General features: G+C 35.7%; 1 protein-coding gene across 3 annotated transcripts in view; it reads left to right on the forward strand.

Annotated features, from left to right (window-relative positions):
* LOC100644965 (BAI1-associated protein 3) overlaps positions 1–23,911 on the forward strand; it is a 127,066-nt gene that overhangs the window by 29,960 nt on the left and 73,195 nt on the right. For all 3 annotated transcript variants that reach the window (XM_012310732.3, XM_012310731.3, XM_003396514.4), the window contains exons 2-3: positions 14,938–15,555; positions 17,845–18,092. In XM_012310732.3, coding sequence (XP_012166122.1) covers positions 15,358–15,555; positions 17,845–18,092 — 446 coding nt within the window. In that variant the 5' untranslated portion in view covers positions 14,938–15,357. The remainder of the gene's footprint in view (positions 1–14,937; positions 15,556–17,844; positions 18,093–23,911) is intronic.

Genomic DNA, 23,911 nt, shown 5'->3' on the forward strand with positions numbered 1-23,911 from the left:
GCAGAAGCGTGCAATCGTGTCTGACGCGAGCACAGGACCCTATTGTAGCGGCGTTTCGTTAGCTTCTGTGTCACGAACGAAACAATTTCTGGGCCGTGTCATCGATAGGTGTGCCGCTGGCTCGCTCGAAGCGGCAAAGTGCTCGCTGGGAATATAATTTTCCGGCGTAGCGGCCCAATGCTCGTTAATGATACTTCGACCGTAGCTAACTTATTATTGCGCCGTGTTACCTTGTCGAAGCCGGCCGGCGCGGCGCACGAATCAAAAGCGTTCTCCATCCGGAACGTTTGCCGAGAAGACCCTGCGCGAATATTTAACCGCTTTGCCGAACTCCTACGATCGTATCTTTGTTGGATTCGCGCGAAATGGAAAATCGGAATCAAAGAGACGTTACACGTTTTACAGACGAAAATAGAACGATATTATTTTATGCTGAAAAATATATGGAAATGCTTTCTTTTAACACAGGAACTATCGATACCTAAACATTTTATTTGTTATATAAATGATATCATTATATGTATACATGTTATATAATTCAGAGGATATCGATTAAAATAGTTGGATCTATATATTATATAATTATACCTCTACCTAATTGAAAACCAATATTCATTTTGGCAGAAATACCAGAAATACCTGTTTTCAGAAATTGTAGAGAAATTGTACAGGCTTGGTAGTACCAATGCTAATGAATTACATAATTAAAATTATTGTAGGACATGGATTGGGAACTTTTTTTTATAAAGAGATCCAACAATAACGAGATATAAAACGAAGTTATTTTAAGAAGACTTTAAGTATTATATGTTTTTATTACTTCCTTTTTTTTCGTTCAAGACAAGACTAAATTTATCACTTTTATAGGATTAGTCTTGCCTTATCGTCGATGAGGGAGAATATCTATTACGAATATACAATATTTGTCAATATATAATGGAATCGTGTTAGTGACTAGTAGAGGACAGGATAATTTTAATCGTGTTAGTGACTAGTAGAGGACAGGATAATTTTAATTCTAACCACGTATTATATTGCTTTAAATACACATCTTGATAAGTGCAATACGTGTCAACCGAAAAACCATTCGAAGCGATAAAAAAATTGGTGTTCCATATCGATAAAAATTGAACGCCAGATGTCACAGGTACGATATGACAAACAGCACACACAAACGGTATATATAGAATCGAGACAACTTCGGACCAATTAACAACGTTTGGTTAGCTTCCAGTTTCACGTACGTTTCTACCAAAATCATTTATCAACTCGCCCCTGTCTCCAATCCCCTTTACCCTTTATGCCCCGTTGTTTCCACATTGCAAACAAACGATCCAATGAAAACGCAACACGCCCACATCTATTTCTGTACGTTTTATCCTCAGTACTTACCTAGATCGAATAACGTTATAACGTCAATTCTTTTAGAGTCGAATCTTTCTTAGGCTTTGGGGAAATGTATTTTTATCGATATACAAGTTAATAGATAAATTAATCTTTAGTAACGGGGACATTTTTCCCCGAGGGAAACAACTTATTAAAAGAAGCCAATTTTTTCAACAATAGATGTATTTATCGGTTAATTAGAGCGATTATAAAAAATATTTACAAATATCCTTATTTCTCGATGAAGCATTTCTCATTTTCGTAGTACCAAGTATTTATTAAATTAAATACAAAATTTAATATACTTGGCCGTAATTAATTCCTACGTAATAATAAATACAATCGTGCGTGAATACCGCTATAATCGATAATTTTAAAGGTACGATATTGCGTATGGCGCAACACCGAGCTAAAAAGGTTAAGAAACGTATCATGTGCGCGAGCATACGTATTCACGTAGCACGCGAAGCCCGCAGGCATTTTTTGTCGATGGAAAATATGAATCAGGCTATAAAGCAGGGAATATTTAGCGAAGAGAAAAAGTTGATAAAAATGGCGACGCGTGGGTGAAACACGGCCCTGCAATGCAGTGCGTAACGGTTCGGGCAATCGAGCGAAATAACTCGGTTTCAGCGGTCCGGTTCGGTACGTGCATCACATTGACACGCGTCGCGTCGAGGTGCAACAAAATGTTCGTGCAGAATGTAATTTCCTGGCTGAATAAAGCCAATCATTAATGATGCGTCGCCCCGCGATACCTTCATATTAGGACTTTTCAGCAATTTTTGTGCGGTAATATTTCACACGTCGCCGATGTCAAAGGAAAGAAACGAATATTCGACAGGAATTATAACCAATTACATTTTGGCGTTTATCATAAACGTTAATCAGACAGCGGAAAATTCGATCGTTTAACGATATAGATCGCGAGTTGCTTCGAAGCGTTAGCCGAGAATTTTGAAATTCTCTTTCGTTAAATTGTTTGAAACAATCTAAAAAATCTCACGATGTTTGTTAATCCTTGGAAAAATACGTAGCGAAGTATAGTTATGCGGTAGAGTACGACGCAATGAAATTAAAAAATTGTTTATCGTAGTTAGGATATATTTCGCGCAGTTTTCTCGCTGTTGTTTAATCTTATTCATTTATTAAGGCTCAAGCAACGAAATAACAAGCAGCGTAAAATTTGAATAAACGTGATATCGTTGGAAAACGTAAATAAAATAGCTTATGAATTGTTTTATCGAGTTGTTGGAATAATAAATATTTTATGGAAGCTTGCTACGCGCTACAGAGGAAAGAAAATAACGCAAAACAAAAGTTCGACGGCTCGGACTTTATAAATTTCACGATGTTATAGGATCTACTAGAAAGAAAAACTATACTAAGTAAATCCGTAGAATTTAGCTGCAATCATATAAAGAACACAATAATTTAAATTTCCCAAAAATGATTACAAATCAAATATCGCGTTAACGTAAGATTAACATAATACTCCCTTCAACGATATTATACAACAATATCCAGTCGATATCACGAAATTTATTCAACCTAGCCCATTTAACAGTAAATTTCAATTCTTCCACACTTACGGTGCTCAGATAACTCGGATAACTGCTACAAATTTATCAGCACATTTTAAACGACCCTCATAAACCCTATATACAACTGTTGCTCAACCCTCGTCGATCTTGCAAATTCCTCCATTGCTTCATTATCCGGCTACCCTTCTTCCGCCGAAAAAAAACCGACACTGAAGGAGGTAATTATTTTCGGTTACGCGTTGTCGCTTCTTAGCTCGATCACGATCTTAGACACGATTCAAAACGTAAATTTGCCAGAATGTTTGGCGTTGTGTAGCGGTAAAAGATGTAGCGTAAAGATTATTCGGCATCTCGTAAAGATACGGATAAAATAGGTAGTATTCTGTCGGAGATGCGAGTTTCTAATGGAATTGACTTCCTTGTGCCATGGACGAGGGGAGAATGCCGGAGAGAGGAGGTGGAAGAGAGAGCAGGTTATAAAGTGCGGGAACAACGGCCGGTTTAAGCGGCGTCCGTAGTTAAAAGTTTGCCGGGCAAAAAATATCGATCCCGCCAGCGAAATTACTGGGACAATTACCGGTTGAAAGTTGAATTTTCACCGAGTGAGCACAATTATCGTGGGGTGTAGCCTATCCTGAATTTTTATTTCACGGTAAATATTACACGACCGTTAGCGGTGTATTTTACACGAAACTGTAGAATGTTTAATGCATCGAACGAGTGGCATTTGAACGGAAGATAAATTTACTGCAGTAAAGTTGGAATAACGTTGAACGTGTAATTTCGATTTTAGATATGGCAAAAAGAATATCAGACCACGTCGATAATTGGTGGGTAGTTTCGCTTGATAAATATTACAAATTGCGTTGTAAATGATTTATATCTGGTAATTGTATGGCGATTTCGATGCAGCGGTATATGTATATGGAAAGTAGACAGAGCTATTTTAAGTTTGAAGAAGTTGACTTAAGAAATGGTAGGTGATTTATTACGAAGAAATTTTGCCGTTAGCGTTGCTCGTTACCGAGTTGAAAAATGACCTCATTTAGTATTCTAATCCATTTGGTATTAGGGGCAATATTATTTTCATCTTTGAACGAATAATTATCGAGGCGATAAAGAGTTGGTTGATACAAATACTCGTTAAAGTACCGGTTTTACTCCAGTAACAACGAGAGAAGCTAAGGCAAGAAACGAGGTCTCGTTTTGACGAATTTGATCATCATATTATACGTACAAACAGAGTCATAGTTTGACCTAAATAATGATTAGCACTAAACAACTGTCATAACTGGTACGCTGTCATTGATTAATTATTCGCATCAACAGTGAGATAGCTTCTAATTAGCCCCACAAAATTGGCAGTAGTATAAACGTATAATTAATTCGACGACGCGGTTTTCATATTCTGTTAGAATAATTTGGTAATTTAGTAACACTGCTAATATCCTGTATGCAATCAAAGAATCTCTGGGCTATTTTTTTTTTTTTTTTTTTAGAAAAATCGAGATATTTTTCTTACTTTACGTACGAAAAGATTATAGATCAGAATCTCGATCCTTCGTTTTTTATTGGTTCAGATCCGATATATCGTGACTGGAATCCGATATTATTTCCATAAATGTGCAATCTGAATAATTTTGAATATTTTCGCAATTTCTAACGTGATTCTTCGTTCGAATAAGACTGACAATTGCTTATTCAAAATTTTAGAATTCATTTGTAGAAGCAACGAATACTTATTCGATTTAGCCACTCTAATAACGTATAATACTCGTAAAATCGTACGCGTAGATACTCAAATGTTCAACTTCCTTGATCTGTAACCTTTTGAATCTTCAAATTTTCGAACGATTTCTTTTCTTTCTTCTCATCCTTTCATTTGTACTTCCACCGTTTACATATTATCCATTCTTTACTTTTTAGCTATGTACTTTTCTATTTTATATTATTTTATATTTCCTTATTTACGAATTTATGAATTTATGATTTATATTTGCTAGATTTATGGTGTATTTATGCCATGTTTATGTTATGTTTATGCATGTAGATTTATGCATGTTATCTTCATTAGCATATTCAACGTAGCATTAAATACAACAGATTTTACACTCAATATACCTCGTTTTACGCAATAATTTCTTAAAACTATATTAATATTTGGTCGATCTCATTAATTATGAAATCTTAACGTAACGTCACAAGCTTCGAAGATCGAAAGTTATCATGGGGAGGTCTGGAAAGCAAATGTTAATTAGCCAAGATTCGAGAGTGATCGTGATGGAAGACGGTTTGTGTCGATTCGAAAGTCGTCATACTCTCGTGCTAGTTGTGCAAAATTCACCGCGCCCATGAGCACGTGTTAATTAAGTCTGCGAACGACTTGACAAATTAATTGCGAATTATGCGTGGGAACTTTTACGATCTAATAATTAGTGATTCAGAGAACGTGTAACAGAGTTTCGATGAGATAATTTGGAACAGTTCCTAGTGCTGCCGGTTAATTATGTGCGTCGTATTTCCACGTTGAAATTTGAAATGTACAAATTTGTAGGTTTTTCGTGGCGATTCCCAGTACGAAATCGTTTGGGAAAGAGATTAATTGGAAGCAGCGAACGCGAAACAGAGAAAATTGGTTGGTGCCTTCTCCGCAGTCGCTTGGATACTCGATACATTCAAATGTATTCAAATATCGGTTTCGCTTGGTATGTTCGTCGCAGAAATGGCGTAAACGTTTAATTCGTTGCCGATCGTACACGTGATTTATCTTAATTTGTTCTTGTTGTAATATGGACAGTTTTTAAACTTCTGTGTCTATCTTTCTCTACTTTATCTTTTTTCTTCTTTTCTGTACATATACGTATGTATATTTTTCCCTTATATTATGTCCTTTTGTTTCGAAGGACCTGTCGCGTAAATAATTGAATAAATAAATACATTTTGAAACAACTGTTTCGCATCAAAGATATTTTGTCGATTATAAGAAAATGATCGATACGATACGTGGAATTTCTGCAGAAAATAATTCAACATCCGGTTGTAATATAATCGTTATAATGTCTCTACATAGGCACTTTTCGTAACAGATATCTTTGATCTATTCGATATCGTTAACATCGAATCAATAACGCGTTCAAACGTCGCCGACGTTTTCCTTTTTCCCCTAAACGAATCAAACGGTGCAAATCAATTATTCGTAGCTGCGCATTTTCGACAGGCGTGTGAAGACTGGCTTTAATGAATGTTATTTAATGCATTTCGCTTGTCGGCTCGGATCGGTTTTAGTAGAAAATTACGTAAGCCCGTACGGCCGCTATTATAAATATCGAGATTAATTGATGTGTACGAGTTGCGTATATTTTATGACGTCATGTGTTATTTTCAATGACTATGCATTTAACGTTACATATAATCATAGGAAATTTTCTGCGAATTGGAGCTCTGAAATTCATTCGATAAATCGTGACATCCTGGTCGATTCAATTTCCTTTTTAAAATAATTTTATACATAATCTCTATTATACCATATTCTTTCGTTACTATAAAAATTCGTAGTAAAAAGCTTACTTAACCGTATATTCGATGTTTCCATATTCTACATATCTCGAATTTTCAAATACACCCGCTGAAAACCAGGATATTCGTAATACAAGGAGAATACTTCGTTTCAGTCATTTTCCATCCAATGTATTTCTCTAACGTTGAAAATATCACAAATTTAAACAAAATATGAGAAGATTCTTATCGAATGATTTGTTAATCTATTATTAGACGACATTGCGTGATTTCTCGTTTTGGTTTTATGTTAAACGTCCATTTAAAATACTTGCTTGCCAAAATAAGTGGAAAATTTAAATATTAAAATTCGACTATCGTCACGGCCTTAATGGCCAATCCGTAGACACAAACTATATATTTATGTACAACTACAGTAGTAAATAAAACACCTTCGCGAGTATTACGATTTGCGATACGATTTATTTAGCGTGTCGGGCGTGAAAATGATCGATGGAGCCTCTAGAGAAGCAAGAGGATGCGAGAAGGAAGAAGTTGAAATTGTTCGAAGCATCGAGCCTGCTCAAAGACGAGAAAGTGAGAAAACTTGGATTGCGTGTAATAAAATTGACTCGAAGGAAGAAGCTTTACGGTCACTGGTTATTCCGCTTCTTTTCCAATCTATGAAATTTCCGGTTGTCGTACTGCGGAAACAACACTTTGAATTGTTTCGTTAATGTTACTCTTGCTTCTACGTAGTCTTCTTTTATCCTCCAGCTGCATGTCTAGAACAATTTTCTGAAAAATTCTACGCGAAAGGAACGAAAGGAAGCGCGGCATCTGCGAGTGCTCGTTTTCATTCATTTATCTGAACATATCATCGTGGGCACTGTAGGTGGAAGCTTAGGAAGACATTTATCTCGTAATAGTGAAATAATATTCGTTAATAATAGAAAAACAAAGCTTTTGTCAGAGATATAACGAAATCATCGAGTTAGTCATATATTTTGAAGCGAGTGCTGTTTCTTACGATCATTCCACCGAAAGATATCCTCGTCTTCTCCAATGTGAAACCAGAATCCTTAGAAACAACGTTTTCATTATGTGATTTCGAGTTACTAATTGTGATTGAGTAGCATTCTCGTAGCGTTCTCTTTGAAGAGGGACTTAGGATAAGACGGCTACGGTAGATTAACGTTAGTTACCTTCGCCGATTTTTTTTTAATATTTCGTCGTTAGAATATTTGATTAAAAGATGTTGTTAATAGAATTAGAATGTCTAGAATATAAACATCTAGATAATAATGAAAATTATTAGCAGAATTAAGCAAGTATAAATTGGCTAAGTCACAGGCTGATTCCTTTTTTGGCTTCCTCATTGTTCTTGTTTAATGCAAGGTCATCGACTTCGAGCTGATAAATTTGTATCGTATCGAAACGCTAATTATGTCCCTGTCCAGAAAACAAACGACATTACATCGCACAATTTATTAAACAGCGGTCGATAATTTCGACACAGTATCTAGACAAATGATTTGTAGCGGAATTAGACAAAATAGGATTACATCGGTATTAGCTCCACTACGCAATCTCTTCGTCTCGTTTATCCGAATTGAAAGTATCATTTTCTCTGTTTGATGGATTTCAGCTTAATGTAATTAGTAGGCTACTAGGATAGTCTAGATCCGAACATGACTCGTTGCTTAGAGAATAAAGATACGTTACAAACGAATGTTAGTGCCGATCAAGTATTCATTTTCCAACAAATATTATATACAAACGTTAAACAGTGTCCAGCGATGCTACAAATTTAACGAATAATTATCTACACGTACTTTAAATTTGTTACTCGAAATATTCATTTAATTTCACCGTATTTTCTGAATATTTACTTTTTGAAAATACATCGAAACAGCAGTCACCTAATACGTTACGTTTTTAACCGGAATTACGATCGAGAAAAACTGGAGATATACAAACGGAATTGTATCGGAGGAAAGAGCTTTTAATCTACCCCAGAGATCGTTTTCCTGTCCCTTTTTCTCTTCTTGTTGTTTAGTGTTCCCTGTTGTGTGATAAATTTGTAAAACTCACGGCAGGATACACTTGGCAGGAAACGAGCTCCCGGGGCAATTATTGTTTTAGGATATCGCGAAAAGGAAGAAACGATGGGAATCGGAAGGGACGGGCGCCGTGTCGGTGAAAACGCCATTTTCATCGATGGCTCTGTGAAACTCTCTCGAAAGCAATTATCTTTGCAATCTTATTATCTCTGCTCAACATGACGATGCTCTGAAATCCTACCATATTTCTCTCCTTTTCTTCTTTCTTTTTTCTTTTTCGAATGACTTATGCAGATACATATATGTTTATATAAATGTAATTTATCGATAATTAATATTCATATTACATCGACAAAGCAAATGGTCACCGAGTAGGAAACCAACTGGAAATATTGTTGTTTTTATCGTTAATTATAAAATTACTCTTTCACTGCGGCGTTCTATTTATCGAATTAACAAAATATTCCTACTTTTTATTGCACTATCTTCTATTTATTTGGTCGATATTCTTTTTAAAGTAAACCCATTAACAGTTTTAAATGTGTGTATATCACATATGTATGGATACTGTAAACGTATGTGTGCATGAATATTTTATTTAAGCGTTTAAGCGTTCGATAGTGAACACGTCGTTCGAACGATGTACAATTTCATAGAACGTCACTCGAGTTTTATTTAATACCATTCGAAGACCTGGAACGAATTCATACGAAAATCGGACAGCTCGAGTAACACGAATTGTCTAAAAATTGACGTAAACTCGAAAAATATGATGTTGATCGCTAGTAACAAAGTCCTGACAAAAATTTGAATTAGAAATGTGGATCGATAAGAAACAAACCCGACGGCGATGTGTTCCTGCACCAAACTTTATCCCTTCGTGTACTTTCGTTCCAACGAAACAAATCTAATCGCGCAATCTTTACACCGATATATGATATTAACTCCGCTCGATTCGAATAAATTTAATTTAATGATTTCTTACTTTTCTTCGAAGTAAATAGAATTTAACGCAAATTGTTACAAAGTATCGTATTCTACTCTTTAAGTCTTCCTTTTCCTATAAAATCACAATTACGTGTATCGATCATTTTAAAGCGTATACAAGGTATAACAAATAACCTAGAAAACTAACTTTAGGTGTAACTATCTACAACGAAACATTGTCGGATAATTCTACATCCCAGATGTATCTTTAACAATCGTTATGTCCCAATTAACAATCGAATATCGATCCATTTTATGCTTCAGTAATTATTGATACGTATATGCACCATAATAATAATAAAGTAACAAACTTTTCTTCTAGATATTAACAAATTGTTAACTTGTCAAGGATGGAACACGATAATGTCTCTGGTTTCTATTCCAGAGATCTAAATCTCTCGTTGGCGTTTATTAACGCGACTTAACTGTATATGAGAATCATCGGAGGAAGTTTTAATGAAGTTGGTTCGGTTAAAGTCCGTATCCCGCTCAATGATAAACAAATTACATTTCGTCGTTTGTTTCGCTCACTGTCGACAGATTCGTTCAAAGTTTCCCTGATCCCTGTGGGAACACGCTTTTTTCTTCCGGTTAATGAAAGACAAAGTAGAATGCTTTTTTCCTTCTGTTACCATATTTTGTAGATTGTAGCGAAACTCGATTCCACATCGACCGGACGTTCGTTTCTCCGACACGAATTGCTGACGACTGATGCACGCGTCGAACGAGTAACATTTTTCGTTGTAAAAGAAGCAGAAGGGGTTGTTACAAAAAAAGTATAGAAAGTACGAAATATCGAATATATCGAAACGCAGTAGTTTTTAAACATAAATTTTAACATAATTAAACATAAATTTTAAACATAAATTGAACGTTATCGTTTATGAGTTACATCGATGAATATCGTGACATGCGTATACAGTGCAAGACCCGTTTGTTTGAATCCGTCGTGAGACAAACAGTTCAGGTAATAGTTGGCTTCTACCTTTATTTAACATTAACAAATTTGATATTAAATTTACATTTTTTTTTCACAGCCAAAAAACACAAGTTTAGAAGGAAATTTAAGTTCCTGCTGATCCCAAAAGAAGAGAATTTTTGTTTGTTGTATCTTCAGTTTTGTCTTATATTATAATATGAAATTGTTTAAACGATTTTGTCAACCTTTGTTCCAATATTATGAAAAATTTACAAAATTCCGTCGAGATTATAATCGTTCGCGACACCGTATATTTAGATCAGCGCAGTTAATCAACAAAAGTTCGCTTAATCAGTTTTATTACTTCAGTTATTAAAGTACCGAGATGTCGCAATCTTACAGTGATTCGGTGAAAATACCACGAGATTACAACAGTTCAAATTGGATGTCGCGATTTCGAGATTGCAAACGCGTTTTAAATTAGTCTCACAGTGAGTGTACGGTATCTTGAATATTGGAATTTCAGAAGCAGTGAACTACCAAGAATAATAACGATTAGGTACTAGAAAATCTATAAAGAAATTAGTGTTTGCGATACAGTTTTTGCACCTAGTACTTAAACTTGATAATAGCGGTGCGAGGGTTTAGGGTCTATAGGATTTGGTCTTAAAAATCTTAGTTCCCTTCCACGTGACAAGGATGAATTTAGACCGAAGAAACCTAACGTGACATAGAAATTTCATAAATTTTAGAGTTCATCAAGATTCTGCAACTTCTTGGGATCCTTGAGTACTTTATAGTCCCTGAACTTCTCGAAATTTTGATCTTTGGAATTATTAAAGTTCCATGAATCCTTAAAGTTCAAAGGCCTCCATTTGAATGTGTTTGTTAAGACTACTAGAAATTCTACATTTGAAATTACTGTAATTTCCATAAAGTTTTGCAATCTTCAGCAGTTTCGTGCCTTTTCGCAAAATATTGACTCATTTACTTACTTAATTACGAAGATTCTCTCAATATAATTTTGTTGCTTGCTGAAGTTAAACATTTTGTATTAATGAATCCTATAGACTTTTTATAAATATTATATTATAGATGTTATAAATATTATGTTTCCGCTGCTAAAAGTTTTGATTAGGGTCGCATGTATTGCAACGTTCTCTTTTAAATTTACAAATGTCCAAATCCAAAAGGGGTCCATACGTTTCTTTCGTCCGGTTATTTAAAAAATGAATTGCTCGAGAAAGGCTATAATTATTCATCGATACTCGAGTGCAACTATATCCAAGGAGTTTCCAATGACGACTTAATTTTAACGCAAGTTGTTGTCAAGGGTGGCTCCTTTGTTGGCCTCGGAAAATCCCAAGAAACTAATATCCATGGGGTGCGGCGACATCGTAGACGATCTCGAAGCAGTATCGATTAAGGGGTTAATTAATCGCGGTCGTGGAGCGTCGACAGGATTGCGACACGCCACAAGAAGCACTCGTGGAACGCTCGTGGATTTCATCTCTCGATGTATTTGCGAAATTGTTCAGCAAATTTCGCGCGTAACGTGCGCAAAACCACCAACGAGAATAATGAAGATTCGTTTGCAGAATCTACAATCAAAAATTGTTAACTTGTATAAATAACGTTCTAACGAATGTATAGAATGTTATGTAACACATAGATCGGATAAGATTTTTTAAACATCGATGAAACTTTAATCAGTTTCATTTAATTTTTTTTTTTTAAGTTAAAAAAGTAAGCTACTAACTCGATAGACGTATAGAATGATATAAATGTTGAAGAATGTTTCATCTGAAAATTAGAAAAATATTAATTAATTCAATTTCTGTTTTTAACAAGTTAAAAATAAGGAACGGCGAGGAAATTAAATTAAACGGTTAATCAGTGAAGTAATTGAAATTGCAATATCCTTTTTCTATTGAGATTTTAACGTTATCTTCTTCCGAGAGATGCAAACGCTTAAAACTTGATTTTTATCACAGAGATTTTCACTTAAAGTTCCTTTGATCTGGTATTTGTTACGGGAGTAACTGTATTTGTGACATTCTAAAAGCGTATTATTTTGCATTTGATCATAGAAACTCGTAATATTTTTCCAGATTGCTTTCTAAGTTTTCGATTTCTATTTCTATTTCTATTTATCCAGATTGTTAATATCTATATCTAAAATAATATTCTAACATATCCTCTTTAATACTTACAATTCGATATTCGACGCTTTATCCCAAGCTTTGCTGCGATATTATCAAGAGACTTGTAATAAGAATATTGAAATTTAATGAAATTATACGAATGAACGTAAGATCATAATGTGGAAGCCTGTAGCACTCTTCGGTGCTATAGACTCTATATTTCGTCACTTTTCGCAAGAAGCATAACGCGTCCTCGCAAATGAAAAAGCAGGCATTCAAACGTTCATTGTTTGAATTCCTATAAATTTCAATTCGTTCGAAGTGAAATTCATTTAATCAGCCCCGTGACGGAGAATTGCAGTTTTGCAATAATTGCAAGAATGTATTGATCCACGTATACGCGTATACGTATAGTAAATATTCTATAATCATATAGTTCCCCACTGTTGCGTAATAAAATATTTCCTGCGTTTAGGACGAGCGTTCTTTTTCTTTTTGTCTTATTTCTATCGGAACAAATTATGATCTAGCTCCATGTCAAAATTTGTCATTTTTCATTTCGCGTCAATACTGACGTAGAAAATCGATTTATTGACCAATTCAATTAATGAAATTCTGTTTCTCGCGTAACCGTGTAACGTTTCGAAACTCACAGTTCGTTCGTGTCAAGGTTTGACAAATTAAATAGACACGAAAACTTTGAAAAATGGTGCGATAGTCGATATTTTTAAAAAAATGTTACAAACTCCTCCTAAACGTTTATATATTCCATATATAAATTGTTTTATATATTCCGACGTTTCCTCGATATTCATCGGCTTTCGAACATCATTAATAATAGCAAATTCTGTGCCGATTATTAAAAGTAATTTTGAAATAATTCTAAGCAATAATTCGAATTCCCAATATACAATGTTCATTTTCTCTCATAAAATGTTTACGACCATCGTTCGATCGAGTCATCGTCCGATAGCCATAACTAACGATCGATCTTTACCAGATTCACCGTCATTGCGTTCACATATATCGACGAAACCGCAACGGAAATGTAACGGGTTGCCATTTCATTTGCCCAAACCTCTAAAAGCACATTCACCGTCCCTATTATCCAGCAACTTTCTAATAATATTTCGAACATTTCGAAATGTCGCCAATTCGTCAACGCGTTACGAAGTAAGGCAAAGACGCGATTTATCGCTTCGAAAAGCCTTCTTCAAACTGCAAACACTCGTTTCGCAATCTCTGTAGATGTCAATAACAAAATTGCACATTTTGAGTCGATCGAACGAAGTGCGCGTTTCCGAAAACGGCGGAATTTGACGATCGTCGATATACGACCGCGAGAAAAACGATGTTTTACGTGAGCAGATATAATCGATATCTGTTTAAACAGTTCCTTTTCAAAAATTGTACTGTACTGTAATGTAAATAAGCAAGAAAGAGCGAACCAGTGAACTAAGACAACTACAAAGTGCTGTTAAGTTACGAGATAATAACTTACTTTACAATATATAGAAACCACATCGTTAACTATCTCCTTGCTTTCAGAATTAAGCGGAAGTTATATTGCGGTTTTAACGTACGCTTATGTAGAACAATTAATCTCTTATTTTATTACATCGAGTCACCCACTTGTCATAGATTTTCATCCACTGCAATCTTTGTAATAATGTTTCATTTGAATCGTAACTTTAATCTTAATTTGTAAGATCGAAGATTACTTCTAATCGATGTACCTACCTTTCAGCTGATGCAATAATTAAGACAGCTCTAACATCTAGTATTTAATGTAATATTATATATAAACGTTATATATATATCTACATTATTCTTGATTTCTTACGCTAGATCGAACGATAGCAAGGCAATTTTAAATTTACATAAAAAAATTTGTGACACAATTAGTCCGAATATAACGTTCCTATTCTATTATATGAACATCGTCATTTTTGTATAACGTAGTCTCGGTAAGATATTGAAAAGATATCAACCAATGGAAATTATCCCCTCATTCAGCGAGAAAAAATCGAAGCGCTTTTGTAAAACAATGTGCATGAAAATTATTGAATTTCAAAATTCTTGCCATTCTTTAGTATTACCTATAGTCACATGTATATCATCGCATTCCTATTTTATTTATTATATATTAATTTTATTTGTACCGATATTCTGAATTAAAATATCATGCTGTAACTTTTAACGTTAAAATCTGTAAAAACATGAGACCTCGTTCCTATTTTTTGAAACGTCAAATTTTATACGGTATACGTATTAGTTTTTGATATCCTTCGATTAATAAAATTCTACTCTCACATAACACGCCCGGATTTTCGTGCGATAAGAAGATTACCCATACAAAAATTCGTGAAATTTCTTTAATCTTCGTATTTTTCTTTCAGATGCGACGGATCCAATACGGAAATAGGACACGTAGCTCATCGATAGGAACGCGTTAAAGGATCGGTCGTTGGACGATGACTTAAGTTAGGCGCTCGAGGAACCGCAGCGATCGCAAAGAAGAAAGCAACAATATTGCAAATGGCTGTGGGGCAGAATCGATATCGTGACGCAAAGAACCGTGAAAGTTGCCGAGGTCGAGGTGCTTTCCTCCCCATATCACCGAGCCAATCCAGCGTGTGTCGCTTGGAGATCGATGCGTGCAAAGTTACCGCGAACTAAACGTCCTGAACGCCCTGAAGCCGTTGATCGGGAACACGGACGTGCTAGAAGGAAAACGATGACAATTGCCCTGATTCTCACGCGTCAGTGTTTCGTTTAGACTCTAGAGCCAAGCTGATTTTTTTCCACGCGTATCAACAATGAGCTTCTTTAACTCGTTGCAACAGTACGTGAGCGACAGCGTCGCGAATTTGACCCTCAGCCCGAAGAGGTTCTCGTTCAGCCGCGAGGACTCCGCGACCAGCGCGTCAGGAAGAAGCGGCTCCACCGGAAGCGTCACGGGCACGACAAACACCAACTCCACCGCGCAGCAATCCACTCCTCATGGCTATCCTAAGGTGAGAAATTCATTTGAAAACTTTATATTGCGAGAAATTTGAGAATAAGAAATTGGAGGACGGAGACCTTGCAAATACAATGCCTAGAAAAATTATTTTCCGATTAAGCGTTTTGTTATCAGGTAGTACATTTCATTTTCGTAGTTTCGTTTCTACATGGTATGAAATGATATAATAAATACAACGGTGTGCCAATACTTTTTGTAGCCACGATTTCGGTAAAAAATCTTGTATTGAGATGTTTTGAAAAGTTAAGGATCGTTTCAAAGGTATCAGAGATTTCAATGAAAGAATATGGAAAACTTATATTCGTGCGAATTATTTTCCGTGATAGATTATGCCTAGGGAAACTAGGGAAATTCTTATAAGTTGAAATTCTTAAGAGAAGTCTCTTGATTGGAATTTTTTTGAAAAGAAATTCTTCGCTTTATTGCGCTATGTACGTACAGACACAAGCATATGAATATGAAAATTCAAAATTCTCATAAGAGAATATTCTTGGTTCCATCGTTATATCTACAAAGTTGATATGATCATATGATATATAATAAATTTTCGATACATGTCAATAATATTGTATCTGATTTTTGTGCGAACTGATCATTCGATAATGATTAATTACTAATCGACCCTAGATAGCATAGTTCTGCAGAGTGATAGAATCGCGTAACAAAATGTTATTCTATAATTAGAATAATAATTATGACAAAATTTCTTAGCGATCAATTATTCGAGTTCAAGGAATCTTTAATTTCAGAGCATTCTTTGTCGCCTTGTATCCTTCAGAGGCAATCGGGTAGATTACATGTTCATCGGTCTGATCGAGCGAGAATCATAAACGTGTCAGGCAGTTGACTTTGTACTTGTACCCTTGTCATCTAATGCGGCCTCGTTGAAAAAACGAGGACGTCAAAACTTTTAATAAGCGCTGTGCTTCCGAATGACCGAGTCAGGTGGAAATATGGTAGAATGTAATCGAACGGAGAGAGGTTTACGGGCAAACTTTTGCTTTTTTTATGCATTATTCAAATAAACTTGCTTGCGAGGTACGAACCAAATGCGTATTCGTATGTGAAGAAATAATCGTGATGTTAGGGACACGTGGTCTCTTCGCGTAAGGTATAATTGACGATAGTTATGTCAAACTATCAAAGTATAATTCCATTTCACTTATATTTCCAGAGGATCAAACAAAGTCTTTACTAGCACACTGCATCGAAATTTATTACGGTGGCATCATTGTTATTTATATATACCGATTTCATTCACCGCCCGCTTTAACGCCCGTCGTTCTCTCTATCTACTTGATTTCTATAACCTTTTTACGCTCTTTTCCCCCTGATATCTTTACCGACGTCGTAAAAGAAAAAATATTTGATCACGATACATCGTTTCTCCATTTACCCTTCGTACCTAAATTAATTAATAAATCTTGTTAAATCTCATTAAGAGAATTGCAATACTTAATACGCTCTAAAGATAGTCAGATTAGAAAAGGAAAAATAAGGCACAAACTACTTAGAGGAAGTTAATTTCGTGTCGTGACAATATCTGCTATCTGTAATCTAAATAACGGTTCACTTTACTCGTCTAGAGTACCTTGTACAATATTCCAACATCCAATTTTAAATACTCGTTACATAAAAATTTTACCTTCAATAATATAGCCATCCGTCCCATATATAAACTACATTAACCTTTCCACAGTATCCAACTATAATGTTTAAACCACCTAATTTCCACTCGATTATCCTTGCCGCACGCAAACCGCATCTTTCCCAACTCCATAAACCACATCGTCCACACAGATTTCATAAAAAGACTCGAGAAACAACCAGGCACAACAGATTGTCGCACAATTCTCTGTTTACTCATTCCGCTTCGTTCGAAATATCTTGATGAACATACGAACACGTTCCAATCTCGCTTTCGACTAATTTCCGACCCAGTACCTGTACACCTAGCGATAAAGAATCTTTTGCAGGCTACAAATACATTTTCTCGTAATTTGTTAGCCATCTAAAGCTCAGACTACGGATACATAGTCTGCCTATTTAACGTTTGCAGAACTATCGTCACTGCAAACGTTGAATCTGTCAGGGCCAAGTCTGAAGCTTCCGTCGTTAAACGGTGCACACTTCGACTTCGTTTTTCTCAATATCATCTCCTAGTAGATATCATCGCATCGATTATCTTGGAGACGGATAAACGCAGTTCGCTCGTAATTTCTACATTAAAGGCAGCCGAGTCGACGACTAATTACACCTCGATCTCTGTTCACTGATTCAGGTGGTGCCTCCACCGGGAGCGGCGACGAGTTCTCATGGGCGGTCGTTGTCGGCGCGCAGACGGACCCTCGAGTGCACTTCCGCCCCCGGCCTGACAGTTCACCCCGCCGCCGGAAGCGCATCGGGCAGCACGTCGCCCCGCAGGGCTGGCTCTTTTCGAAGAAGCACCGGTTCCGGTGATCGACCGCCTTTGAAGTTCTGCCGGAGGAGACCCTCCTGGCCGGAAGTCGACATACAAGCCACTTCCGGGTAAGTAGACCCTTTCCAATACATCTGCAAGGTATTTGACGCGATTGGTATGTTTCCGAGATCTCTTAGACTAGAATGGATAAACGTCTTTTTCGGAGAATGTTGGAGGAGTTGTGAGCGATAGAAGATGATGCATGGCGAAGGAATCGTAGAGCGGAGAAATGATTTTGGAAGTTCGTTTCAGCGCAAGCTTTTATTACGAACAAATGAACGTGAGGATTTTGTTGCTGACGTATATGTTGTTAAATTTTAAGGCAATCTTCGACTAGGATTAGTAATTAGGAGATAGACTTAAATGAAGTTAGTTACAATAGTACAATTAGATAATTAAGAGAAAAAAAAGGTGTAACATAAGCTTCTCATTCACAGTGAAGGCAAAACAGGTTGAACTTCCGCACGTATCTTTCACACGCTTCGGTATACGAGCATGCACAAATTTTCTGTTTTTATATTTTACGCTCTTGATGAAAGATTTTTTTTATAAAACGTTAAACAGATACAGACGTTGGTAGATTGTAACGTATGCGCAAACGGTGGAAGAATAATATAACGAAGGTATTGCAAAGTGAAATCAAAGTTGCGCGAAGGCTTTGAAGCTTCGCTTTACCTTCATTTTCTGTCGTGTCGCGAGAAAATTGACGTGAAATTCCTGTTGATGAAACAGTTTGTAATTTCAGAGAGTTAAAAGAAACATTTTAAGATTTCATAGTAAACAAGCCAGTCGATATTAACTGTCGCGTACGTTGCAATCTTTCGCTTTGAAAGCATAGGTAATGGGAGAAACTTTATTAATTTGAATACGTAGCAATTAATCCCAAGGAAGGATTCGCCAGAGAGCTGTATGCTTCTGTTACAAACTACGCATTGATAGTCTAATCTGTCTGTCCCTAAGTTCTACTAAGCTTTCCAATTAACCATACTAATCCTGTTTGCCTAAGGTCACTTTAATTAACTGAAATGACGACGAATGGTATACCACATACCTACGCTGCACAGGAATCCGAAAGCTGAATTCACGAATGATATTTGCCAGTGCTTCAACTTAGTACACGCTGCGATAACGTCAAAATTATTGTTCTCCGCCTTCGAAACGATAAAATTGCTGAACGAAAGTAGACAACGAGAAAGAAACGTTCGTAAATCTCGAGTCTCGTCGATCGTTAAACAAATATGTGTGCAATCGCGACGAAACATTCACACGTTGAAATATAGTCTATGTAATGGTTAATAAATCCACTTTTATGTGGGATTTTCTCATTGCGAAACCTTCGTGAATATTTCACTTGCATATTCATGTACGTACATTGTTGTCCTTATGTTATGGGATTCATTCGCTTCCACGATAGTTCCTTTCTTTTTATATGTTTTTGTTCGCATTTATTTTATTCGATCTCCTTTTTTCGCGGGTTACTCCGAATGAAGCACGTATCGCGGGTGAATATGAGTTTTTGTTCGAAGAGGCGTTTCATAGGTGCGATGTTGCGGGATTATCAATTTTTAACGAACGAATCAGCCACCACGATGGCGTCGAGTTCCAACATTCGATAACAAATATTTGCCGAGCAAATATTTTGATCGGAGCTAGAAACAAATAGACAACAACAGAAAGTTTATAGGATTAACGAACAAATGTTACGTTCAAGCACGTGGCTAGAAACAATTCGTTTATTCTTCCATCGCTTTTTTTAAAATGATCATATCACGACGATTTAATCGATCACTTTTAAAAGTATTACAATCTTGTTTTATTAAAAATAAGAACGTCGGGTGTCATATTTTTTCCCAATAATAAATTAAACGATAATTAATCAATAAAAAAGAAAAAGTTTAAAAGGATTAAAATATACATTTGGATTAAAGATTTCATTGAATCGTTGATAATTGAAAGAATGGAAGATATTTATTTCAGACAATTTTTACTTCAAGCACAATATATGTACATAAAAGGAACAACCATAAATAATAACATATGATCACAGGTTTAGACAAAGAGCAAAGAAAAGTAAGGTAAACCACTTTAAGTGAAATAGGACAGCTTATGGTCAAACACACGTATGTCTCTTAACAGCTGACGTACATGTCACCTTAACTTTGCGTAAATTATTAATTCTGACTGTTAGCGAACATCACGATTCTACAAACGTGTGAATTTAAAGAACATTCAGGAATTTGTGTAGTACCCGTTTTAACAGGCAAACATATTTTCTTTTTAGTTAACAATGGACAGTCTCTAAGAGCAAATTATCGGGTTATCGTTTGAAAGAAAAGTATCGACGTTTCCATCCACCAGTTTTTAACGATATATATATATATATATATATATACGTGAGATTTTATGCGATAACTATGAAGAACGAATTAATTGGTGGAACGTAGAGGAGGAAGAGTGGCAAAGGAGAATCAAATCCAATCATCGATTTCGATGATAAGTGGACAATGTGCACGAGAGATTTTAATGAGTTCCGAGGAAGCAGATGGGACATCTTCGAGATCGAGCATCGAACGTCGATGAAATCAAGTTTCTAAAGAGCTATCGCGTCGTAATCGTGTGTAATCGAACGTTTATAATCGAGCTTGTTGGAGAGCAATTTACGATTTGTACGAGAAAGCGAGCTATCGATGAAAATATTTTAACAAGGACAAAATCAAATCGAACGCGTTTACAATATTTTAAATATTAGATGAAGGTATTTGATCGTTCGATGTGTCGAATAATATGCGATCTGTTTACTATCGAAAGCTTGAAATTTATTTAAATGTACTTACTTTCTATTTTCTGAGGATAAAATGTAATTAAAACTTTTAGTAGGAAAATATTTGTATCGAACTATGCTGTTTAATATTTTTCTTTTTTATGGCAAAATATCTTTTTACTTCTTAAAGTATTTTTTTATTAATTTTAAGTATTATCGCTTTTTCTAATAAATGATCTATGTATACAAGCTAGGAAATTCTTAAATTGCGTACAACAAAGTTACTGGGCTATTTAAATAATTTATACTCGATAAACTTCCGTCGATTAGAGTATAGTCGATGGTAACTAGGTTACTTTCGAGTGCCCGAAGCTTGAGTTTACTCGATATATCTCTCTATCACGGGATCATAATCCGTGAATTCAAAGCTTCCCGATGTTCGATTTAATTCTAAAATATCTGACATCTCGAAGAAGATTTCAAACCGTTTTGAAAACATCATTGCTGCACATGCTACCAAAATCTCGAACTTTATTTCGAATGCATCAATTATTTCATGGAATTTCTGAAATTTTTCCCTTTTGAGAACACATATTCTAATTTTAATAATTATTGCTACATTAAAATGTTAAAAATATTAAAAAGGTATAAGTGTCGAACACTACTATGAATAGACGAAAAAATCTGATTTATTTGAAATTTACGAACAAAAATTCGAAATTAAATTCCTACATCGTACATGACAAATCACTGGAAGAGTGACGTTAATAAACGATCCTAAACAGAATTAATGCACAGTTGAACAATCTTATACTCTAGGAGAAGGATCTCCATTAAATTCTTAAATAAGTGTACACCATCGTTTGTATGATTTATGGGTTTCTCTCACGCAACGATTGATCGCAAGTAAAACGTAAAATAAAAATTCAAGATTTCTATCGCGTATTTTCGGTTCTGTGCTCGCACGAACCTTACCACGGTCTATCTAAATGGACTGTTTGAAGCCATTTTACTTATCTGTTTCAATTCCTCAGAATTGGAGTTACAATTGCTTTGTTGGTAAAAATCGCGGTTAATTAGATTCGTTCACTTTCATCTGAAACGAAAGAACGTACATCGTAATTGTAAACTAATAGTTGTAGTTGTAAACCAATTGTTTGTTATATACAATAATGAAATTACATCGACTAGACTGCGAGTTCTTACGAAAATTCGTATTTTTATGAACACAACCACAGAAATAAAACTTAAATTTCGTTAGAATTGAAATGATAGATATGTTCAAATACCAATGGAAGATTTCCAATAAAACTAAAAGACGAAATTCTGTTAATTCTGACACATCATTTTCGCCGGAGACTTTCAGCTTTTTCATCGTCTAGACGACTAGGCGACTAGAAATTTCATCGCCTTTAGAAATTTTTAGAAATTCGATTAATTTATTTATTTGTACACTCCTTTACCTCCACTTTTCTTCAATCACCGTTTAATCGACATTTGCCATCATAACTCTATTTTACGACAGCTCTAATTTGAAGGTTCAAATAAGATATTCCAGCAGATATAATCTTTTTCACTGTATTCGACGTAATAATTTACACTTTTCCTCGCTAAAAAAAGGTCAAATAAAGACTTCGCTTTATTATTTCATCGTATTACGTGCATCCTACAATATCTGTAAATATCCACGATGTAATAACTATAGCGCGATAAACAAAAAGAATTAAATCTAATAAAACGATACACAGGTTTCTATCTTTCGGATCGCGTAAAATTATTGAGAAGTAACTCGATTAGGGGATTGCTTTCAAAGTAACAGAAACAAAGAATGACAGGCGAGCTACTCCGCGTTTCTCCGCGTTTCCGATAAAAACAGAGGAAGGAAGTTGAAAAACGCCGAAGAAGATTCTTTGTGCGACTGATTCGCCCCGATGTACAACCGTAACAGCAAAGTCGAGAGAACACGTCGCTGGTCGAAGTTGCCAGTCCTGGGTTACATGAAATATTTCTGGATAGAACGCGCCGGTATGCACTTTCGTCCTTGCGATGTTCGAGATGCGTATCCAACGAGGACTGGCGGCCATTCGACCGATGCAAATATAGAGAAATTCGCGATGTCTGTCGAAACTGGGCAACATACAACGTCGCCGCGGAATAAAACTTGAAATTGCAATATGAATTTCGATAAAACGAAAGTTTGCCTGCCCTGTGCTTTTCGACGGGGTTTAGCGAATTTGCATACGAAAATAGTTATAGAGGCGAGGGAATAGGTGATTTTTATTTTTGTTATTATTATGGCAAGAGTCTGTGCAGAAGAATATTAAGCTCAACAACGTGCAAGATAAGTTTAATATTTTCTTTGTATTACTCGTTAGTAATTTTTTATTAGAGTTTCTTGCTGTGATTTCAAAGAATATTCAAAGTAGGATAATGGTTCTTTTCTCTACGTAATTGGACATTGGTATTTATGTTCCATTAAAGACAACAGAGCGCATCTTCCCCCTTACTTACAAAGGCATTCAATAAAACATTGAATTTTGTTTCGAAGGATGAGCAAACATTGGAATGTTCTGACGTATCGTTTATTTTCATTATTAGATAAACTATTTCCGCTTTCCTCTTAATCACGACAATACAGCCTTAGACACTTGACCGAGATATCAATCTGACCGTTAATACCTAAAAATACGGCGAAGTCACGTCAACTAACGCAAACCTCATCTACAAACAAGAACCAAATAATAAGTCCCCAACAGAAGGTTGGAAGTAAACTAACAAGGAATAAAAAGAGATAGGAAAAGGTCAATTATACGCTTCGAGCGAAACTTTCGAATTATCCCCTACGAATGCTCGTGCAATCTTGTTGATTTCTTAATTAAACCGAAGGGCAAATTGGAACGCAGCTGAGCGAGCAACGAGACGACGATCGTCGAACCGATACGAGAGAAGACAACGTCTCTATCGTCTTCGTCGCTGGTAGCTTTGTTTTCTCGTTAGCAAAGATTTCTCCCCGTCTCTTTCATGTTGTATTTACCATTTCGATGTCGACATTGTCGCCGCCGAGCAGACGTTTGATTTATCAGCGGCCGCGTTGTTCGCGATTTCATCGACGACAGCGTCGCCATC

Source organism: Bombus terrestris, chromosome 7 (assembly GCF_910591885.1).
Source record: "Bombus terrestris chromosome 7, iyBomTerr1.2, whole genome shotgun sequence".
NCBI lineage: Eukaryota > Metazoa > Arthropoda > Insecta > Hymenoptera > Apidae > Bombus > Bombus terrestris.